Source organism: Cercospora kikuchii, assembly GCF_019650295.1.
Source record: "Cercospora kikuchii DNA, contig_00003, whole genome shotgun sequence".
Classification (NCBI taxonomy): domain Eukaryota; kingdom Fungi; phylum Ascomycota; class Dothideomycetes; order Mycosphaerellales; family Mycosphaerellaceae; genus Cercospora; species Cercospora kikuchii.
Genome location: NW_025408584.1, coordinates 1,814,098 through 1,829,933, shown reverse-complemented (window position 1 = coordinate 1,829,933; position 15,836 = coordinate 1,814,098). Strand labels below are relative to the sequence as shown.

Here is a 15,836-nt window from a genome sequence, read left to right as displayed (position 1 = left end):
CGTCCCTCCTGCTAATCTTCAGTTCGTCGCAAATAATTTGAAGAGCCCCTCCATCCAGACTTTCCGGGTATCATGCGCCTAATCAATGCCGTCGTGTCACTTCCACACCTCATACAAGTCATAAAGTCGCTCACTACGCAGAAATCAAGAGCCACTGTCGCCTTTGGTCGACGCTGCGGCCGGCGCAGGAGAGGCAACAGCGCCTCCGCCTCTGCCGCCGCGGCCTCCTCCTCGACCGCCTCTGAACCCGCCTCTATTACCTCCATTGTTGTTGGCACCGCGATCTTTCCATTCCAGGATCTCAACACTACCATTGGCGACCGGGACTTTCTTTGCTGCAAGGGCCTTCTTGAGGTCCTCCGGGTCCTTGAAGAGAGCAATAGCGGTACCCTTCCTAGGGTCGATGGTTACATTGGTCACTTCACCGTATTGTGACAGGGCTTGCTGGATGAGTATCTCCGTCATTCCTTGGCTGGGGTTGGCATGCTTCAGGTATGCTTTCGTGGTGGATGCCGAGGGAGTCTGCTGCTGTTGGCCTTGTGGTTTGGCCTGTGGCTGTGACTTTGGTGCCGTTGGCGGTGTAGGTGCAGGTTTCTGCTGTTGTTCCTTTGGAGCAGTAGGAAGTGGCTGTGCGTTGGTCGAGTTTGGTGTGGCATTCCTGTTTGCGGCCGGCATTGCCTTCGATCGGATGCCCGCGAGGTCCTTCTGCAGCATCTTCTTGATGCCTGATGCTGCATTAGTGGCTGCACGTGGAGCAGTTGTCCCGTTTGCCTTACCGTCGGCGTTACCACGTTGCCGTGGCGCTTTTGGCGGAGTTTGTTGTGCTGGTGTCTGTGCCGTGGCCGCAGGAGTTGGAGCGGGCGTTGACGTAGCAGCTTTTGCAGGCGTGCCATTCTGTGCCTTGGCAGTTTGTGCTGGTTGTGCCCCCTTCTTGCCTCTGGCTGGGGTATTCCCCTTCTGTTGCGGCTGCTGCGGGGAGGCCGGGCGCTGTTGGGCCTGTTGCTGCTTACTCGCAACCTGCTTGTTCACTGCTTTGACAGCCTCTTTTGTCGCCTGCTCTACCTTTTGCTGTTGCGGCTGATGGTTCTTGCCCTCTTTGGCAGGCTTCTCTACAGGCGCATCGGCCTTACTCTCGGTGCGTGTATGATTCTTGCCATCTTTCTTGTCCGCTTTGGTTTCTGCTGCTTTGGCTTTGTTGGCTTTCTTCTCTCGCAGAGCTTCGATCAGCGGCGTGCTCGTCACCGCAGGCTTCTCGGTCTTTTCTGTCTCTGCGTTCGCATTATCGAGCGCAGGTGGGCGCGCGATGGGCTGTGTCTCGGCCTCAAGGAACGCAATGAACTCCGGGTCCTGATCGATTGTGCCCTGTCGATTGTCTGTTCGCAACTTCGTGTTGATCGTTGTTCGCTGATTCGGCGCAAACCCCAGTGTCGGCGGAAGATGCTTAATGTCCGAGTTCTTGTACGTTCCCGCCTTATCGTGGAAGGTGACAGCCAGGAAACGAGCTTCAAAAGCTGATACAGCAGCCTCGTTGACGACATGGACGTAGCAGCGGCTCTGCTCGGGCACTTTGCCCAGCGACTGCTTCACCTTTCCTTGCCGATACTCTCGCCAATCCACCTTGCCATTGCCCAACTTCCACTCGTCCCCCAGAATTTCCTCAAATTCGGACAGCGTGAGGCCCGGTGGCAGTCGGCGGACTTCGAGCTTCAGGCGCGGGGCGGGTCCTTTGGCGCTGGCTGCTGCGCGGGTGGCGGCGTTGACGGGCAATACGCCCTTGGCGCCTTCGTTCTTAGCCAGCACCTTGGGCGGCATCGTGGGAGGTTGTTGGGTGAAAGATGTGTGGTACGGAATGTTTGCAATGTGCAGATCGGCAATGACTTCACGAGGGAGCTGCGAACGCCAAGACTCTTGCCAGCAAGCGCCTTCTCACATTCACCCTCGCAGCAACTACAAGTACGACAGCAACAGAACATCACTGACGCTCCCAGCCACTTCCAGACACTGAGGCTCCTTTCCAGTTAATGACGATTTGACACGTGCTCATGCGACTCGTGGGACCGAAGTCATGGTGGTGCTCGAGTACACTGCCGGATGACCAAGGGTGACAGTCACCATTCCATTTCGAAACAAATGTACTCCCGAGATTGATCAGAGATTTCAAAGATCCCCAAGCATTCACTCAATGAAGCTCGAAGCGACGTCGTTGTTCCTCGGCCTCGGTAATCCCCCACATCATGATGGCCAACCCTCGACTTGCAGCGAACGTTCCGCTCTGTCCACTGGCTCTCGTTCCAAGGCGGATAATGCTGTTGGAATATTGCTCCTGGAGAACTGTTCTGATGACGCTGTTCAAGTCTTGGTCTTCGGCATCTTCTCCAAAAACTACCACTGCACTGATACGGTCGTATACACTACCGCCGGCATCGATTGGAACTGCAGTGATCTGACGGACGATACGCTCCAGTTCATGCAAACATCGTGGGTCCTGCTGTTCGCGACATACAGTTAGCGCAATGGAACCTAGCTTGAATAATTGCAGAGCCTGGCGTATCGACTCCCACATGGTACATTCCGCGTGCCATATACTCAAGCTCAGTGAATGTCGAGTGGCTTCGATGGCTAAGACCACTAGATCGTCGTCTGCCTCCTCTCCACGCTGGATGTCCAGAGGCGGAGGAAAGAGACAATCGAAATTGACGCCTTTATCGATTCCAGCATATTGTCCGTTATGCTGTGCTCGACGTGGGGACGACAAGCCTGCATTGCGTAAAGACTTATCAGCCGCGTCCACAAGTTTGTAGAAAGCATCTGTTGGTGGCAGATAAGGCACTCCGAGCAGAACTTCTACGACTTGACGTTCAAGTGCCGCTTCAGAGCTTGCTTTCAGAGCTCTGATCATGGGACCGAGGATGTCGTCTTCATAACCATTGTCCGGCCAGAGATTGCATAGTGGTCTTGGGAGAGGACAACGCGAAGGACCACAACCTGGACGGTATCCCGGCAGCCTACTTGTCCCATCTTCCGGATGAGACATGCTCCTCATGAAAGTCTTATAAGCCAGTCCTCCTTCTACTTTGGCGATATCCAAATATGTGCCGTTCGGCAGATACGCACTTGCAACACTGATGTGACGTTAGCATCGACGGAATCTTGATGTTCGCGCCTTTACTTGCCCATATCCGTTGGCTAGTGAGAATGCGACGCCATATTGCTCAATACCAGAACTTGCGGCTAGTGCTTCTGCTAGACACACTACGCAGAGTATCGACATGATCATGATGCGGTTCATGGCTGAATGTAGGCGTCAAAATTGGGCGTTGCTGCGATGCAACTTCACAGCCGATGCATGCGATATCGACCAGAATTGCAAGTGGAATCAGGGAGAAAAAAAAAGAGCTGGCAGCGAGTCTCGAGCAGCTAATTCGTGATAGGTATGAGTCGCACCTGTGCCACATGATCGCATTGCAGCAGTCTGCGCGGCACAGTTCGTCGGCGCTTAGACTTCACCTCATGGCTGACAGCGGGCTTGGCAAAAGCTTCACAGTTCAGTGACGGTCCCTGCCCCGAACTTAAGCTCATACGATGCTCGTGAAGGCCTCCGGCATGTGCAATATCACATGGCAGTTACGATTCTGGCATTCAGGAAATCTGCAATGTGCATCTTCGGCTTTGCACCTTCAAACGAAAACGGCTCGAACGGAGCGTCGAAAGCATTTAGCCTACACGCCACGGCACGACAAGACCATGGAGCATTGGAAGTTGATGCTATTATCTGGCTGCTTTCCAGAATTGTCGAATAACCATGACCCTGAATGGCCAGCTGGACAGGCCGCCCGAGCTGGCGATTGCTGAACCGCCGCATACCGGTCGACTGTGGCCATGACCATTGGGAAAATGCGTACACCGTCAGCAGGCTCGAGCAAACGTGTCGCTGGCCTCCCGACACATAGTATGCGCTTCCTCAATTCATCAGTCCTGCTCTGCTGCATCACGTACCAACATTCACGAACATCACTAGTTGCCCCTTTGGGATATATGACAGCAAGGTTAGTTCCATTCAGCATCGTACCATAGCCAGCAGCAGTCGCCACGCACAAGATTATCACTCGAAGCCGACAACGATGTCGGAAGACTACTCCAGCTATCTCGATTCGTGGGACTGGGATCAGAGCGACGCTACGCAGTGGCAGCACATATTCGACGAACAAGCACGCGAAGGTCAGGAAACAGACACACAAGCAGGCAATGGCATCAGTGCACATGGATCGGCTGCTCAGGTCGGTACGGCCACACATATGGAGAGTGGAATTGCGCATGGCTTCGGCCAAGCACTCCCTGACCCGGCGCTTTTCCTCAGCAGCTCAGACGTGGCCCTGCCGTCCGTCGAGCAGCATGAAACAAGGCTAGAAGGCCATGGAGCAACGCAACTCTCACAACAGCAAGCGCATACCACTCACAGGGCACGGATTCCCGAGAACACCGCAAACAATATGTCCGCCAATGTGTACGGGTACGTCGAATGGTCGAGCAATGTCAATACCTATGATCGAGACAACATTTCCGCTACGCCTGTGCCGGTGCGACAAGCAGATGGCCGCACGGCCAATGCACAACATCACGAAGGGACAAACAATGGGGACGAAGTCGAGTCCAACACACAAGATCCAGATCAGCTCCAGCAGATCATAGATCCCACATTCTTCCAGCAAGATCTGCACAACTTCATGCCCGCGGATTATAATCAGAATGCTGTCCCGCACGCGCAAACCAACAGTCATGGCATGGTGGACTGGCTGAGCATGCCCATCCAGTCTGCTGAAGAGTACCACTACGATGCAGCGCGTCCAAGCCAGCCGTACCCACAAGGCTACCATTTCGACAACACGGCGGCCACACAGCTGCCCGATCATGGTCTTCACCTTGCATACCGCAATCAGTCTCTCTCCAATGAACCTCCGCGACATGGACATGATCCCTCCTTCAGCCCCGAGGCAGCTTATAGCACCGATATCTTCAGTCCAACTCCAGGGCCGTCCGAATTCTCCACAGAACCTGAGCCCAAATCCCGACGAGCACGATCTACGACCACGAAGAATCCCAACACCATCGTCATGAAGACCTCTGTCAATTGCGTGGCACCTGGCTGCGGGCGACCCTTCCGCAATCGCACGCACGTCCTCGATCTCTGCAATCGCTGTGCGCGCAAACACGATCGCCGCACAGCAGAAGCACAACCCAATCTCCTCGACCCCGAAGTCCCAGACATAGTCGCCGCTCGTGCTCTCATCTACCCACCTCAACCGGGCCGCGGCCCACCCGTTTCCCAAGACGAACTCGCCCACCTTCTCGCTCACGAAGACGATTACATTCAACGTCTCCTCGATGCTGTCAACTTTGTGGTCCCCGGCGGTGAAGGCGGCAACTCCAAAGGCCCCGGTCTAAGCTGGGAAACCCGACAGCAAATCACCTTCAACCAGAAACTCCGCATGGAAGGCACCTCTCACAAAGGCGCCGAAGGCCTCTACCGTCGCTCCCTCATCACAGCTCGTCTCCGCGCTCTCTTCCTCGAACTCCACCAATTCCACACCGGCGCTCAAGAATCCTTCTACGCCATCGGCGGGAATAACGCAGGCTACAACGCAGACACGTCCATGACATTTCAAGAACGCTTCGAATCAGTGCGCGAGTTCTTGCGCACGAATAAGCGCATGGTGATGGATGTGATTGAGGGGAGAGGTGTGAAGAGTATTGTGGCGAATCCCAAGGGGTATAATAAGAGGAAAGTGAGTAATAATGCTTGTAATGAGGATAAGAAGGAGATTATGGGCATGGGGAAGGAGAGGATGGGGAGTGTGGGATTGGGGGTTGATGGGAAGGGGAAGAAGAAGAGGAGACGTGGGGGTGAGGATAAGGGTGAAGAGAGTGGGAGAGGGTCGAAGAGGGTTACGAGGAGTGTCGCGGCTGCGGAGGGGAGTGCTGGGAACCCGGCGGTGAGGGTTGAGGAGGCGCCGTTTGAGACCCGGTTGAGGGAGGCTTTGGCTGCTGGTGATTTGGCGTGGGATGCTTCGGGTGTTGGAGAGGGTCCGAGTGCTTTTCGGTGATCTTTGCATTTCTTCATTTCTTGATTTCTTGATTTTCTGTCAGCGCATCGAGGCGATATTGAGGTTTGGTTGGTCTTCTGTTTGGCTGATTGTTGTGTGGAGATACCCTTTTGCTTTGAAGATTTCCGTGGCATTGCATCGAATTTTGGGCGGTTTTCATGATTCTCAGTCAGCTTCGCATTCATGTCAGACAGACCGTTCTATGCCATAGGCGGCACATGCTGTATTGAGTCACATCAGTTTCTAGCTCTGGGTTTAGGGTCATAGAGGAGATGAAGATTCGGCTATTCGCTCTAAAACACGGCCTAATCTAGAAGGCTCCCAGTTTCAATGAGATTCGCCTCATCGTTCAACGACTGCGTCCTCGTGATCGTTACATGGGCGAAATTCGTGATGCGTCGATAGGATGACATTGAAGCGCTGTTACCACAATGTTGGCTTCGGAGAATAGAGCATTCGCGTATGCTGTAGGATCATTTAGCTCGGATGGAGCGAGTCGCAGCTCATAACGTTGCATATGAGGGGCAAATGGCCGAATTGAACAGTAATTTTGCAACTCTGAACATCTGTATTCTTGCAAAGTAGCGACGAACCTTGCGCGTGCGGCGACTCTATCTGGTGCGATCGAACTGTCAAGAGTGAGGATTCCCAGAGCACACGCTATGGCCACGACAATAGACATCGAACACATCAAGACAATGCGCTGGAGCACCACAACAACTTATACTCCTTCCAATATCATCACGTACAATGTCGCGCTCGGAGCCTCAGGAAGTGATCTCTCGCTGTGCTTCGAAGGACATCCATCTTTCCACGCTCTGCCTACCTTTGGCACACTTCCCGTGATAGCAATTATGGGCAAAGTCACGCAGTCCATGTCCGAGTTCCTGCCCAATTTTCAAGCACACAACCACGTTCACGGCGAACACTACCTCGAAACAAGAGGAGAGTTTCCCGCGCAAGGAACGACCACTCTCAACACCATAGCTCAGATTATCGAAATTGTCGATCGTCGCTCCGGCGTGACAGTCTGCGTTGGCATCACAAGCAGCGATGCCGAGACAGGAAAAGACATCTGCTACAACGAATGGACGTCCTTCGTCATGAAAGTCCCCGGAGGAGGCGCAGCTTCCAAGCCCATTCCACGAGGCGTTAGAACGGCATCGTATCCAGCTCCATCGCGGGCCCCGGACGAAGTACGAGAAATCAAAACCTCAGCTGAGCAAAGCGCATTGTATCGCGCAGCCTCGGGAGATTTGAACTCTTTGCATATTGATCGTGCAGTGGCGAAGGCAGGTGGTTTCCCGGGTCCGATATTGACCGGAACGTGTACGATTGGGGTGGGAGTCAAAGCTGTGATTGATACCTTTGCAAATGGGGATCAGAAGAGGTTTCGGAGTGTAAAGTTGAGATTGAGTAAGCCTGTGTTTCCTGGAGAGGTGGTGAGGACGGAGATGTGGAGGGAGGATGGGGGGAGAAGGATTGTGTATAGGCAGGTTGCGGGAGAGGAGGGTAGGGTCGTTATTAGTAATGCCGCGGTGGAATTGGGTGAGGTGGTGGAGAGGTCGAAGCTTTCGTGATGGAGGAGTGGTGTTGTCCTCTGGTCCTCTCGCCCTCTGCAGGCCGAATGCTTCGAACTTGGCACATCTATGCAGCCGGGAAGAAAGCGGAAGGGAAGATGGACGGCCCAGGATTCTCCACATTGTGGCAGACCCTGGTTAGGGCAGTGGTCCTTGCTCGTGCATGGTTGATAGCCGATTTTCTTCAATAAAATCACAACTGCTTGAGCAGGTTGCAGATTTGCCGGACGTGGACGGAAGATGGCATTGGCCACGATGGTGGATGATGTGCTCCTCGCCTGCAGAAATGGGCCATGATGGAGCAAATGTCGGCGTCAGAGACACGAGGCCTCGACCGGGTGGCGCTCATTGTTCTTCATATGCCGCCGTGAGAAGAAACACGTGATGGCGAGCACGCCATTCGCATGGTCCAATCACGGCGCCCACATTGCTAAAACGCCCCACTCTGCTTTGCGTGAGAGTAGGCTCAATGGAGCAGCCGAGCGCGGTGTCGATGAAGTTTTGTCAACTTTCTGAGAGCCGATCCCGCAGTGGCCTTGGATGACCAGTCCGCCACTCTGCGCGAAAGTCGTCTCCTTCAACTGCCCCGGAAAGAAATGCAGTAACACTCGTTCCTTCTCCAGAGACATCACCAAACGGAGAAGTCGCCATGGCTACTATTGTGACTGCCGGCGAAGCAGGTACGTAACTGCTGCAGCACCACCGACGCACCTCCGGGCGACCGCCCGACGATCTGCTGGCGAGCCGACGACGTGGAAATATATTCCAGAGACGCGTGCTGACAGCCTGTCTACAGTTGCTCGTGTCGCCTACCTCTCCTCCGACGCCATCGTCTCCGTCCAGCCTTCGCTCGCCGCCGACTCGGACTTCTCCAAATTCCTCAAACAGTATGCGAGCAAAAAGGCCACCTCACTCGTGAGCGAGGCACCCGAGGTCATCTCAGTGCGACACAACAATGATCCTCTGCTGGATGTATATTCGCGCGTGCGCAGTGGCAAGCTCACCACTGTCACCACCAGCAGCGATGTGTTGGTCAAGAGCATTCCACATTTGTACCGGTTAGCACAGTATCCCGTGGTGATACACGTGAACCTACATCCAAGCGGATACCCAGATTATGCGGACATCACGAGCGTCAGAAACGCAGGCTTCACCTTCCTGCAGAGTACCACACTGCAGGAGGCGCAGGATCTGGCCTTGACTGCGCACGCTTTGGCAATCCGCTCAGGTAAGGGTGTGGTGCATTTCTTCGATGCTGCGAACAGCAAGCAGGACCAGCCCATTGCACCCGAGGACCGCAGTCTTGTCGAAGAGACATTGAATCTTGATCTTGTCAGGACATTGCAGAGCACAAAGAGCGACGAGACAGGCGTGTACGTCAGTGAGGGCCTTGCACCCAAGGTGGAGGGACTCCAACTTGCTGGCAAGACAGCGGCACCGGCAGCGAACGCTGCGTCTGCCGAGGGCACTCCCGCAAAAGAGCAGTCATCTGCATCTTCGTCGGCATCCTCAGAGCGCAAGGGCAGCAGCGCTGGTATCTCCGAGGCGGAATCCGCCACAACGGTGGACTCACAGCCAAAGCCTCCAAGCTCAGAGGACGTGGACACCATTTGCACCAGCATCTGGTCACAGATCAAGGCCAAGACGGGCCGATCATACAGCGCATTCAACTACACTGGTCCTGCAAACGCCGAGAACGCGCTCTTCTTGTTCGGCAGCGATCCAGGACTTTTCAGCGCAGAATTCGATGCAGCCAGCCCCTCAGACTTCTTCTCCAGTGTCGGTCTTATCACACCCGTCCTGTACCGACCGTGGCTTACGGAGCGTTTGACTGAGAGCCTCCCGAAGAGCATCAAGAAGATTGCGGTGCTCGAGCAAATCAAGAGGAAGACCACGAAATGGGGTCCAATTCTGCTCGATCTGCTCATGTCTCTCAAGGCCAGCTCACAGGGTGCTTCGCCACTCATTGTGGGTTACCAGTTGGGTTACATCGAATACTCGACAGTGACACAAGCACTCAGCGGTATTTTCCAGAATCTGACTTCGAAGGCTCCAATTCAAAACCTGAAGATAGGTGCGCACGATGCCCCTTCAAAGACTGAGGTTGCCACCAAGCAGCCAGCGTTGGAAAACGCGTATATGAAGATCCTGGATCAGGTCTTTGGCGAGCGATTATATATCGCCAATGCGTTAAAGTCCAGCAACGCCGGCATCAACCAGACCATCAAGGCCAGCCCAGAATTCGGATTCGGTTCGTTGCTCGCCAGGAAGGAGCACCGCCAGCGCTTTGTTGGTGAAGTGCAGGAAGCTCTGAAGTCAAGAAGTTTCGCCACTGACGCGCCACTGAAGTGGCTATCGCAGTGGTCATTGGTTGCAGAGGAGCCAGAAAAGGCGAACAAGGTCGCTCCGGAGGTCCTCGCTCGACTGTCGAACGATGGCTCGCCAGCCGCCTACCAACTTCTCAGTTCCAAGGGATTGTTCTACAAGGAGTCTCAATGGCTCGTTGGAAGCGATGCCTGGAGCTACGATCTCGGCAACAGCGGTGTGCACCACGTCCTCGCAAGCGGCGAGAATGTAAACATGCTCATCATCGATTCCACCCCCTACAGCGATCGTGCAGCTGCTGATGCAGCCCGGAGAAAGAAGGATATTGGTCTGTACGCCATGAACTTTGGCAATGCTTACGTTGCCAGCACTGCAGTATACAGCAGCTACACGCAAGTCCTGCAAGCGATGATGGAAGCCGAGGCCTTCAACGGCCCATCGGTTGTCCTTGCATACCTCCCATACAGCCACGAGAACGACAGTCCATTGAACGCTCTGCAAGAGACGAAGAAGGCGGTTGATGTTGGATACTGGCCACTTTACAGATGGGACCCGAAGGCCGAGGAAAGAGGCGATGAGACTTTCAAGCTCGACTCTGAGCGCATCAAGGAGGAGCTCAAGGAGTTCTTGAAGAGGGACAACTACATGACTCAGCTCATGAAGAGACATCCAGAGTTCCACGCCAACCTGTCAGAGTCGTATGGCACAGAGGTGCGCAAGGTGCAGATGCGCAAGGCCAAGGACGCATACGAGGTCCTCCTCGAGGGATTGCAGGGCGCTCCCATGACTGTCCTCTTCGCCTCAGATGGTGGCAACGCCGAGAACCTCGCAAAGCGCCTTGCTAACCGCGGCAAAGCAAGAGGGCTGAAGACCATGTTCATGGCTATGGATGATTACCCAGTTGAGGATCTGGGAAGAGAGGAGAACGTCGTTCTCATCACGTCCACCGCTGGTCAAGGTGAATTCCCACAAAACGGCCGCAACTTCTGGGAAGCCGTCAAGAACTCGACCGACCTTGATCTGGCCAACGTCAAGTACAGCACCTTTGCACTCGGTGATTCGCACTACTGGCCACGAAAGGAAGACAAGCATTACTACAACAAGCCTGGAAAAGACCTGCACGCTCGTCTCGCCGCCCTGGGTGCGCAGGAGTTGGTTGCATGTGGTCTTGGTGATGATCAAGACCCAGATGGATACCAAACTGGCTATCAAGAGTGGGAGCCAAAGCTGTGGGACACACTGGGCGTTGGCAATGTCGAGGGACTTCCAGAGGAGCCACCGCCAATGACCAACGAGGACATCAAGATTGGGTCCAACTTCTTGCGTGGAACCATCGTCGAGGGCCTCGAGGACCAATCGACTGGAGCCATCAGTGCGGCGGATCAGCAGCTCACCAAGTTCCATGGCACCTACATGCAAGATGATCGTGACCTTCGTGACGAGCGTAAGGCACAAGGGTTGGAGCCTGCGTACAGCTTCATGATTCGTTGCAGATTGGCGGGTGGTGTGGCTACTGCTCAGCAGTGGGTGCAAATGGACGATATTGCCAACAGCTTGGGCAATGAGACCATGAAGCTCACCACACGTCAGACCTTCCAGTTCCACGGAATCGTCAAGGCCAAGCTGAAGCCAGCCATGCAAGCCATCAACCGGGCACTCATGACGACCATCGCTGCTTGTGGTGACATCAACCGTAATGTCATGTGCTCCTCGCTGCCCACCAAGAGCACTCTTCACGGGCAAGCCCACGCTGTTGCAAAGAGGATCTCCGACCACCTCCTTCCCGGCGCGGCTTCTATTGCTTACCACGAGATCTGGCTGAAGGGCATGGATGGTGAGAAGGACCTCAAGCTTGCTGGTGATGCTGTGCAAGACCTCGAGCCATTGTATGGACCCACTTACTTGCCACGTAAGTTCAAGATCACAATCGCTGTGCCGCCCCACAACGACACCGATGTCTACGCACACGACATTGGTCTCATCGCCATTCAAGGCGAGGATGGCCAGCTTGCTGGTTTCAACATTCTTGCTGGTGGTGGAATGGGTGCTACACACAACATGAAGAAGACTTACCCTCAGGTCGGTCGCATGTTTGGTTACGTTCCCGCGGATGAAGCCCACATTGCTTGCGAGAAGATCATGCTCATCCAGCGTGACAATGGTGACCGCAAGAACCGCAAGCAAGCTCGTCTGAAGTATACTATCGACCGCCTCGGTGTAGACTTCTTCAAGAGTGAAGTCGAGCGCATCTGGGGCCGCAAGTTCGAGGAGCCACGACCCTTCAAGTTTGAGAGCAACGTTGACACATTTGGCTGGTTGAAGGACGAACGAGGACTGAACCACTTCACTCTGTTCATTGAGAACGGACGTATCGAAGATACAGCTGATTTCAAGATGAAGACTGGTCTTCGTGAGATTGCCCAGGTCCACAAGGGAGAGTTCCGCCTTACTGGCAACCAGCACTTGATCTTGTCGAACGTCGCCGATGCCGATCTACCTCAGATGAAGGAACTTTTGGCCAAGTACAAACTTGACAACGTAAACTTTTCTGGCCTGCGACTGAGCTCTTCTGCTTGTGTGGCCTTTCCAACTTGTGGTCTGGCCATGGCTGAATCTGAGCGTTACCTTCCCGAACTCATCACCAAGCTTGAGGGCGCCCTCGAGGAGAACGGTCTTCGACAAGAGAGCATCGTCATGCGTATGACCGGTTGTCCGAACGGTTGCGCCCGTCCTTGGCTCGCTGAAGTCGCTTTCGTCGGCAAGGCCTATGGTGCTTACAACATGTACCTTGGAGGTGGCTATCACGGAAACAGACTGAACAAGCTGTACCGAAGCTCAATCAAGGAAGAGGAAATTTTGGCCATTCTGAAGCCGATGCTGAAGCAATATGCTTTGGAGAGGAATGAGGGTGAGAGGTTTGGTGACTTTGTCATCCGAAAGGGCATCATTGTTGCAACGAATGGCGGGCAGGACTTCCACGAGAATGTGAGTGATGACTTCTGACCACAATTTGTTGACTAAAAGCTGACCAACTTCCCAGACTGCTGAATTGGAAGAAGATGACGAATAGATGGCTGGCATGTGATTGCAGATGGTACGCGGATCTGTTCTGGTATTTGAGCGACGCGGGTTGTCCGTCCTGCTGCCAGAGGTTTCACTTGCATAGCGAGGCGTTTTAGGCGCTTGTTTGTTCGCCAGGAGCAAGGCATTGCGTCTTTTTCACGAAATGAAGCGGAAAAGCAAGCAACGATTTGTAGCTGTATGCATACATGAATTATTCATCGATGTTTTGTGTTTGAAAGAAGATGTGATCTTGCAACGTCTGAGAGATATGGTATTGACAACGCGCAACTTTCAAAGCTTTCTTTCGCGTGCTATCATCTCACGACTAGGGCCCGGGATTTCCCCTCCGGTCTTGCTCAACTCGTGACTCTGATGTAGAAACCTCTTCGTTTAGGGAAGGCCTTCCTCGGGGAAGCGACAGAAAGCTGCGCCGGTGTCCCCAAACGAACTACACACTCCGCTGCAGCATGCGTTGCCCACACCACTCAGGGAGCAGGGCGTACCACCTGCGGCACAACAGAAGGGTTCCAACCCAGGAAATGGGATCTCGCACGTCGTGGGTACACCCGTAATGGTATTGCAGCAGCTGTCTTTTCCGGGACAGCAACGGCCTTTGGCGTTTACACATTGGCCCGGGGGCATTCCCATTGCTGAACATGTTGGAGGAGGAATGATTTCTCCGGAGCAGCGGCCTTCGTTTACGTCGTTTGGATTTCCTGTTGTTACGCAGGTGTTGCCGCAGCATGCGCCGGGATCTTTGAGGCTGCAGATTGCGTCGTTTGCTTTGCAGCAGACGGTTGTGGTTTCGGAGGCTTTGGTTTTGCAGGTGCTGTCTGAGCAACACTTGCTCTTTCCTGGAGTACATTTTTGGCCGGGGACTACGCATTGAGGAGGATATGGGGTTGGGTAGGTGGGTTTACAGATTGTTTTGGTATACGTCTTTGTAGACGTCTTGGTTTTCGTCTTCGGGTAGCCGATGCATGAGCAGAAGGTTTTCAATTTGTTGCGGTCTTTGCGAAGTTGGTTCCATTTCTCAGAGTTGCTAGATCCGTAGTAATTGGGATCTGCTTCGGCTTCGGCATCGCGAGCTTCTTTGTAGCCATTCTTGTAGCCGCAGCTTTTGGTGACTGTTATGGTCTTTGTGACGCATTTTTGAATCGTCTTGCCTGGGTAGGTCTCTTTACAGTATTTGACAGCGGGATCATAGTATGATAGCGAGGAGTAGTCTTTGTAGGGGGAACTCTGGCATACGCCGCCTTTGCCATACGTTCCAGAAGCGTAGGTGGCCCAGCTGAGGCAGGGCAGCAGTATGGAGAGAAGTGAAGTGTGCATTGTTGCGTCGGGTGAAGCTCGCGGCTGCAAGATGCGAGCAGCAAGGAGGAAAGGGAAGGTGTGGTTAAGTGGACGGCCCAGAAGATATGATGGGATCAGGAGGTCCTCGAGTCGACAGCATAGTGATAGTTCGTGGCGTTGTGGGAGGCTGTATCGGTTCTCTTTCGCATTCGCGTCCAGAGTTTCCTGGCCCTATTGTATCGTGGCGTCGAATCATTAGCTTCGTACATCTACCAATTTCTAAACCGATTCATGCTAGAATGTAAGTGTACCGGATCGGGATAGTTCTTGTTGCTTCGCTGTGCGTTTCACAAGTACTGCGTGGGCTGCTTGTAATCTGTAGACGTATCTGAAATTTGAGTAGTCCTGGTTCGTCAGTAGTCAAGTACACGCGGAAGGAGCTATACGGCAAAGGCACGAGCAGCGGTCTCGTAGAAGCGACGCGATATAGATACTGCTCTGCCGCACTTGGCGACTTACGCTGGTGAGATGTCGTGTTCAGCTTTCGGCGCCGTTAACCTCGTCCGCATGTCCAGAGCTTTTCCAAAAGATGAAGTCTTGGGAGAGCGCGGCAGGATAGTCAGGAGGAGATTAGTGCAGTCTGGAAGGTGAGCTGACGCGCCACGAAACAAGCCACTTCTTGCCAATGTCCTGCTTTTGGGAAGCCAAAGAAAGCGCCACCTGATTACGTTGGCAGCTTGCATGATGTTGCTACCCTACTCTTTTGAGCACATGAAATAATATCAACATGTACGATTCTGGCTTCAAGGCGCCAGGTCTGCTGCCGGAAAGAGAAACAGACACCAGGATTGAGGCTGCGTACTGCTCTGACCGAAGAGCTCGAGTGCTTTTTTGATCCTTGTAGCTCCGTCTTGTGCAGCATGGGGAAGGCGCTCTGCCTTGACGAGCGAGGCAGCCGCAGCAACAAGTTCGTGAGAGAGATCGCAAAGTAAGCGTATTGCCCAGTGTTCGTTTTGCTGTCCACAACTAGCAGGCGTTGGACGAATACCGCCGCTCAACAGCATGTTGAGCTAGCACAAACTGCGACATCTGCGACCCCGAATGCCCGTGAAGGCAAGATGCATGGATCTGTTGTCACAGTCAGTCCTGGCAGAGGGTGAGCATGTAGCGGAAAGCGGGCAGGAAACTCACACGTGTCACCTTCGCGACTTCCATCGAGTTATCCAGCTTCCATCATGATGTCTCTCCGACGCAGCGCTCGCTCTCTGCAGCACCTCCCAGGATGCAACGACAGCGACGCCGTCAACGATCTAGGACTATCTATGTCTGGCGATACCACATAGCCTCTCCGCAGCCCAGCAATATCTGCCGAGATACGATGAGACCGCGTAGGATCCCCCACCCATCACACGCCCAGCGGACCGTTCACTGGCCATAGGTCTTACAAGATCAAGGTAAGTCGCAAATAAATGGC

At 53.9% G+C, this 15,836-nt stretch overlaps 6 protein-coding genes across 6 annotated transcripts; 3 read left to right on the top strand and 3 right to left on the bottom strand.

The window, feature by feature from the left end:
- Positions 1 to 144: 144 nt before the first annotated feature.
- On the bottom strand, positions 145 to 1,812 carry CKM354_000512200 (uncharacterized protein; the record flags this gene model as incomplete). The annotated part of the gene is made up of 2 exons (XM_044800383.1): positions 145 to 725; positions 777 to 1,812. 2 exons carry the CDS (start codon positions 1,810 to 1,812, stop codon positions 145 to 147), a joined length of 1,617 nt encoding a protein of 538 aa, XP_044656318.1.
- A 367-nt stretch (positions 1,813 to 2,179) lies between these two features.
- On the bottom strand, positions 2,180 to 3,043 carry CKM354_000512100 (uncharacterized protein; the record flags this gene model as incomplete). The annotated part of the gene is made up of 1 exon (XM_044800382.1): positions 2,180 to 3,043. The coding sequence occupies one exon, from the start codon at positions 3,041 to 3,043 to the stop codon at positions 2,180 to 2,182; it is 864 nt and encodes a 287-aa protein (XP_044656317.1).
- Positions 3,044 to 4,121: 1,078 nt separating this feature from the next.
- CKM354_000512000 (uncharacterized protein) lies at positions 4,122 to 6,101 on the top strand (the record flags this gene model as incomplete). Its single annotated transcript, XM_044800381.1, has 1 exon — positions 4,122 to 6,101. The coding sequence occupies one exon, from the start codon at positions 4,122 to 4,124 to the stop codon at positions 6,099 to 6,101; it is 1,980 nt and encodes a 659-aa protein (XP_044656316.1).
- Positions 6,102 to 6,763: 662 nt separating this feature from the next.
- CKM354_000511900 (uncharacterized protein) lies at positions 6,764 to 7,681 on the top strand (the record flags this gene model as incomplete). Its single annotated transcript, XM_044800380.1, has 1 exon — positions 6,764 to 7,681. The coding sequence occupies one exon, from the start codon at positions 6,764 to 6,766 to the stop codon at positions 7,679 to 7,681; it is 918 nt and encodes a 305-aa protein (XP_044656315.1).
- A 649-nt stretch (positions 7,682 to 8,330) lies between these two features.
- Positions 8,331 to 13,076, top strand: CKM354_000511800 (sulfite reductase (NADPH) subunit beta; the record flags this gene model as incomplete). The annotated part of the gene is made up of 3 exons (XM_044800379.1): positions 8,331 to 8,361; positions 8,478 to 12,991; positions 13,047 to 13,076. The coding sequence occupies 3 exons, from the start codon at positions 8,331 to 8,333 to the stop codon at positions 13,074 to 13,076; spliced, it is 4,575 nt and encodes a 1,524-aa protein (XP_044656314.1).
- A 715-nt stretch (positions 13,077 to 13,791) lies between these two features.
- Positions 13,792 to 14,401, bottom strand: CKM354_000511700 (uncharacterized protein; the record flags this gene model as incomplete). The annotated part of the gene is made up of 2 exons (XM_044800378.1): positions 13,792 to 13,898; positions 13,990 to 14,401. The coding sequence occupies 2 exons, from the start codon at positions 14,399 to 14,401 to the stop codon at positions 13,792 to 13,794; spliced, it is 519 nt and encodes a 172-aa protein (XP_044656313.1).
- Positions 14,402 to 15,836: the final 1,435 nt, after the last annotated feature.